Source organism: Rhincodon typus, chromosome 5 (assembly GCF_021869965.1).
Source record: "Rhincodon typus isolate 14 chromosome 5, sRhiTyp1.1, whole genome shotgun sequence".
NCBI lineage: Eukaryota > Metazoa > Chordata > Chondrichthyes > Orectolobiformes > Rhincodontidae > Rhincodon > Rhincodon typus.
In genome coordinates, this window is record NC_063336.1 from 29,301,963 (window position 1) to 29,308,523 (window position 6,561).

At 43.4% G+C, this 6,561-nt stretch overlaps 1 protein-coding gene across 1 annotated transcript in view; it reads left to right on the forward strand.

Annotated features, from left to right (window-relative positions):
• The first annotated feature begins 1,951 nt into the window (after positions 1 to 1,951).
• The window catches only part of sim1a (SIM bHLH transcription factor 1a), a 55,973-nt gene continuing 51,363 nt past the window's right edge, over positions 1,952 to 6,561 (forward strand). The window contains exon 1 of the mRNA XM_048596716.1: positions 1,952 to 2,296. Coding sequence (XP_048452673.1) covers positions 2,122 to 2,296 — 175 coding nt within the window. The 5' untranslated portion in view covers positions 1,952 to 2,121. The remainder of the gene's footprint in view (positions 2,297 to 6,561) is intronic.

Sequence of the window (6,561 nt, forward strand, 5' to 3'; positions counted from 1 at the left end):
GTGACAATTTCTAATTGTGTTTTTTTATGTAACACCTTGACTTGAGGATGTTTAACAATCATACACTTACACGTATACAAAGTAGGAGACTCAATATAATACATTTTATAGCAGCACAGCATAAAGACATCGGCAACAAGTTTTATTTAACTGTGTCACCCTGCTCTACGTTAACCGAAGTTCGTGGCTCATTTATAGTCTTCAGTAAATGTAGAGCACAGTGCAATGATGTTCAGCTTCTTCATAGCACGATTTGCTTTCTATATTTCACCATTTATTGCTTCATGAAGAGGTAAGTTTAGTTCTGAGGTCACAGTACAACTCCAATTTTAAAAGTTGTAATATTTATTACTTTTCTATTGCTGTGTATGCACTTTATGATTTTGCGGCACAACCTCTTTGAAATAAAGACATGTGATTACCTCCCTCTATGCATTGCGATTATTAAATATGTTTAATATTTCCTGTCTTCGACAATGCCGATATTCAATGAACTCCAAATGTTTGTATGCTGATGATCACATTTAAAGTACTTTGCCATATTATGCGTGCATGCAACGTGAACTCTGCATTTCTCTGTCATCCTGCACTGTTCCAACTCGTTTTAAGCGTTTGCCAATCTTGGCTGCACCCGAACAACAGCAATCGGGTTCCTTCCCCACTGCCTGCCTCTACAAGCTTGGCAGGGGAGGGAGGGGGAAAGAGGTCAGAGGTCATCCTCTCCCCCTCACCTCCTCGCCTCGCGCAGGCGGCAGCGACGGGGCGCGTGACCCGTCCGCGGGCGGACCAGCCAATCGGAGCCGGGCTGAGGGCGGCTGATTGACAGGTTGGGCGGGAGCGGCGGCGGGAAGCGCCAGTGGGGCCGGGCTGGGAAAAGACTGAAGCGGCGGCGGCGGTGGCGAGGCGAGCTGCATACACTGCTCGCCAGGCAGCCAAAGTTCAGCGCCGGGAGGAATCTGCACCTCACACCCGGCGGGCAGCGGTCGTGTCAGTACCTGTAGGGGCGGCGGCGGCCCGCCACACACACAGAGGAGGAGGAGGAGGAAGAAGCGGGGAGGGAGGGTGGGAGCTGGGAGAGAACGACCTAAAACTCGACCAACTGAGGACAGTTCGTTACCCCTTGGCTAATTTCCGAGTATTTCCTGAAGATTGCACCAAATTTCCACCACCTCCATCCCATATAAAATGTAACTTGGCTTTTAATAAGTCACCTAAGGTGAGCAACATAAGGCCAAAATAATACTGTCATAATAAGTGATTTGTGGGGAAAGAAACTCAAGTAAATAGTAAATAACATTCCATTTAATGCAAAATATACAGAAGAGTACTACAAGTAAAATTACGGCTAATTTGGAGATCCCCATAATGAAATCAAACCAGCCAACAGCACCACAAGGCATCTGATGCTAGTTAGTATTAACATTTCGTCCATTCGATACTTGTAAGTGAGTTGCCAATCCAATAGTAATGCTGTCATTAACATCTGTTGCAGTTTCAGCACACGGTACAGCACAGTGAACATTTCGTTTTCTCCTGTCGTTCTGAATTGAAACATAGGGCTTGGTTTTTATTCCCCTTCTAATGCTTGTCTCTTTCTGCCTTCCTCTAGACACATGCCATTTGCTGGTATGAAAGCTTGAAGCACTGGCGATTGCATCTGCCGTGAGAAAGGGAACTTTGGGACTGAGACTTGGTTGGATTATGGCTCGCTCCCTACGAAAACAGTTCCCCTCCAGGTACAAAATCACAGCAGAGAGCCCTTGGCACGGTGCATCCACAGGCACAGTAATGCCAAGCCGCCTGCGAGAGTTCTGATCTGCCTTGGAGTGCTGTCAAAATCTCACACTTACACGCAGAAAAGAAACCACGGCTTCCTCTTGGCATTGATTTTAATAGAATTTTTGGCTTCTCGTGAATATATCGACGTTTACGTTTTCCTACTTAATATTGCCATATTTAGTTCTGTTGAAAACGGGGGAGTTACTCCCCACCCCTTCAAAAACAGTTAATTTTGACATATATGCTGGTTTTCACACGTGGTGTTAAAACCACAACCGTTTCTTTTCTTGGGGGAATGAACCTATGGCAGCCACGCTGTAAGAAGAGGGAACAGAAAACGAAATGAAGGAAAAGTCTAAAAATGCTGCCCGGACTAGACGGGAGAAGGAAAACAGCGAGTTTTACGAACTGGCCAAATTACTACCGCTGCCATCTGCAATAACCTCCCAGCTCGACAAAGCCTCCATCATAAGACTGACAACGAGCTATTTAAAAATGAGAGTGGTTTTCCCTGAAGGTAGGTAACACTATTCAATTTCTCAAAATTGTTGTCGGCCCGATTAACACACGGTAGTATGGAGGAATGATGGTCACAGTTAAATCTGCACAGAACACACGCAGTTGTGAGAGAAACTGCCACCGACTGCAACTTTAATACTAAGCACCGTGGGTGCAATGCATACCATGTGCAGAAGTGTTATTTGGGCAATAACCGGCCTTCAAAGTTCTGAAATTATGAGTGGTATTTTTTTCATGTGATCGAATATAAGTATCAAATCTTTACTATCATATAGCAGTGCAGCACTGAGGAAAATCATAGATACATTTAGTCTGGCAAATACATCAATTTCCTTTGTGGTCATATTTAGTTTTATTTGCAATCATACCTTTCTATTTTAAATGTTCCATGTATTTAATAGAGACCAAATATAGTATTAATCAGATTCACAGACTTATAACAAGTGAATATTATAATCATTCGATTTTTAATGGGAATTACTCATGTATATTTACTTTTCACGGTCCCAATATGTCGGACTTATTTTTCTTTTGTTAACGAGTTTAGAGGAAAGTTTTGCAAATCGCGTGTAGGTGCCTCATTGAAAGTATCTATTTGTTTTATAAAAGTTTATGACCAGATGGTAGTTGAAGTCCGATCAGTACAAAATAAGGAATGCGAACGTGTTGCTATTAAAAAAAAAACAAAGCAACAGTTTACCCGGTACTCGGCAGAAAAATTCAATTCTCTGACAACGTATGAGAAATATTGGCTGCATGGTTTAAACTCAGCGACAAGGGAATGACTGATTCAGCACACTTGAAAGAAAAACATTAGCATTATGTGTAACAACATATTTAGTGGAAGAAAGCGATGTTTCTGACGGGGGTATACAACGACAAGACTTAAGTTCTTGCTGTAGTGAAGGTCCATTCACAAGATACTCTTCTTGGCCAGAAGTGAATCAAGTGAAATGTGAAGCTAACGCCACACTGACTTGTATTTAAAAGTTTCCTGCGCCGTATGATTCATGTACTCATGTTGTGGCTCAGACGACGTGTCTCCACATCGTTACTGTTGACTTTTCTGAGCGTCTGCTTTGCAGTTCACATTTGGGATAATCCAGTAAATCGTGAGATTTGAAAGTGTTGACATTGAGAGCTTAACTCAATTAAAATTTTGGGTTGCCGTTTTGTGCATGTTATGTCCTAAAGTGTTGACCAGTGGTCTATTGACGTTGATTGCTTTCTTGTTTGCACACATTTCTTTCGGCTGTAACCACAAAGCGTTGTCTAATCATTTGGTTTATTTATATCCTCAATATTCTACATTTCAAAACCAAAAATGTTCGCGAATCTCCCTCCCTACCCCCCCTCCCACTCCGTGGTGATTTACCATCCCCAATGGGCTACTTTTCAGCGTGCTTTCAGGAGAGTCTTGTCAATTATGTTTGTGCATATCTGACGCGGTGTTTGATCAAACGAAGCATATGGCGCTCTTCGTAAGGTGATGACTAATCTATAGGGTTTCAGAGAGAAAGGGGAGCGGATCTGCTCATCAGCAACTCCCTCGAAAAAAATGTTTCAAAACCCCAGGGAAACCGGGACAAAGTACGCCACAGCAACAGCAGTTTGATACATACAGCACGCGCACAAATTCATCTCGTCTATCCCTTTTTGCCACGTACCACACACAATCTGGAGTCACATAAGGATAAGAATTATCTCCCCATACTTCAAACGTAACCAGTTTAAGATAGCGAGAACATGGGCTGACTATCGTGGTCTTTTTTTTCTCAAATAGTGTATCCCCTCAAAAGTAAATTCTGGCAATATCCTCCCTACACCCCCGTTTTAATTATGCCCCTGTAAATCCGATTTAAGAAAGAAACTAAGTCATTTCGTGGAACATTCTGCATGGGAGTTCTCTGAGACCTAGAATTGTCACTATAATGAGGTCCGATATAACAAGGTGTGTTTCCCACCAACTCAGCTTGAAATCGTACACGGACCTGCGCTACAAATCCCCCTCTCAACCTCCCCCCCGCCCCACCCCCGCTTCCCTGCTGATATTTAAAAGCTCGCTGCCACTGTTATTAATAGTGCCTACAACGCCAATAATCCATCATAATGTTGTGCATACATATTCCAAAGTCCGATCAATAATTCCGGATGAGGTTATTTCCTTGTGTTGTGTCAAGGTAAATTGTTTATATTTGAATGGATCTGTAAGCATGAATTCATATTTAAACCCGGGTGAACCCGCCTCTTGAAATGGTCAAAGTGCCAAGAACCGCGAGAGTTTTTCAACTGAAACTCTGGTTGCCAGCCTGATAAAGTGCCAGCCATTCTGAAAAGCGCTGGCACGGGCTGTCATCATGTTCGATCATCCTTTTTTAATGCATCGTCGCACCTTTGTGCAACGGGCACGTAAGGTATTAGAGAAACGACAGAAGATAAACAATTTCCTTCTGACTCACTGAAGAAGATGAGTAACCAAAGAGAGAGACTCTGAGGCAGTTGTCTGGAGTGCCTACATTAGGCCGCTGTGATTGGTTTGCTTTCTCGATACCCTACGCACCTCGGATACAGTTTCATTCTGAAGGCTGCTGTTAACACTCGTGCTCAGAGAGCATTGCTTTCACGTAGGAGAGCGAAGGAATGTGTGTGTTTCAAATTCACATCTTTTACATGCACCATTTAAAAACACTTGCAACTATTTTCTGCACAAATTCGCTTCTAACTTGTAACCAGTGAAGTGCAGTGTTGAGAAATTAGTTGTTAGAAATCAAGTGTAATTATTTAAGCCAAGGTAAAGCCTTGACAACCGCGGATAAGAGCATGTTTGTATGAAATATTTAAAGAAATTGGTGGTTTTGTTCCTTCGCATAAAGCTATGTCCAAGTCGATTAAAGTGACAGGAGCGTTCTCTCTGCTCAATGTTTACTGTCACCGGGCACTTTGAATTAATACCTCTTTGAGTCCGGGCAGTAAGGCCGTTTGTGGTGAAGCTGGGAATCCCAAGGGAGCAGGAGATTATGTTTAAGACCAATTTTCGATTCGCATCAAATTTACTCAGCTTAAAGGGAATGTTGCCTGAGAAGAATGACGGTCTATACACCAAAATGGCTGTTACACTGTAGCTTAATATGTCAATTTGATCCCGACAGCGCTGGAAATCACTAATCTCGCGCACAAAACAAACCGACAATAAACCCGGAGCAATCCCGCCTCATAACAGGCTGTCAGTGGTTTTGAAAAGACGAAGAACACTCTAAAATAACGCTGCCATTTTCTCTTCGCCTCGCCATGGCCTGCAAGTTTTTACATCGTTGTGTTTGCGTGTGGACCTTAGACCAACACTTGTAGCTCTGCTGAGCATTTCTCACTATTGCAGCCGAACGACTCAGTCACAGCCTCCGTGATAGCGATGCTCCCTCGTTCGCAGCTATTTAAAATTCGAAAAATGCAAAATATTTTCGTGTTTTCCAATTATTAAGGGGAATGTCCTCAAACCGTCTTAGCTGACAAGCTGTACACCAACTGAAAATCAGGGAAACATTAGATTTACAAATGTGTGTGTATGTGCGTTGGGAAGAGGAGGGGGGCCACGGGCCTTGCTGGGAGACCGATCTCCAAACGCCCCCCTCCCGACCCCCACTTCACGAAGTCAAGTGTTAGCCCTATTCGTTGTAGTTAATGAGAAACCCCGCGCCCTCTCACCTCAGACAGTACCCTGTTTTAGATTTTAATCCTTCGCTTTTGCCGATCCCCGTAGTGTCACTGACAGCTTTGAGATTTCGCAGAGCTGGGACGTGTATCATTCCTCAAGCTAATTTCTGACTGTAGGGTCCACAGCTATGCCTACCTCTGAATTAGGAACACAGTGAGGCCACTGGGCTAAACTCGCCGTGCCACCTTTCCTTGAGGGTTTAGAGTAGAACACAATCCGAGGCTGAGGCTGTTTTGATTTTCTGGGGATAGGTGTCGAATCTTTTTTTTTGCAAAGTGACTGGTTATTACAACCTGCTTTACAACGGACCTCCATTTGGCAAAATTGTACACGATAATTTCGGAGAAATACGCCACGTAAATTCTTAGTGACTTTAAAAATAATAAACACTGTGCCAACCTTCCTGGCGTTTGTTAGTGCCTCAAATGAGGTAGCCAGCTGTAAACATCACCTTGGCGATTGCTGGATAGAAGCTGGAACCGGGAATAACCAGAGTCTGCAGAATCCATTGAGAATGGTTCTTCACAAAGTAAGAGTTTCGGCTTTTTTTT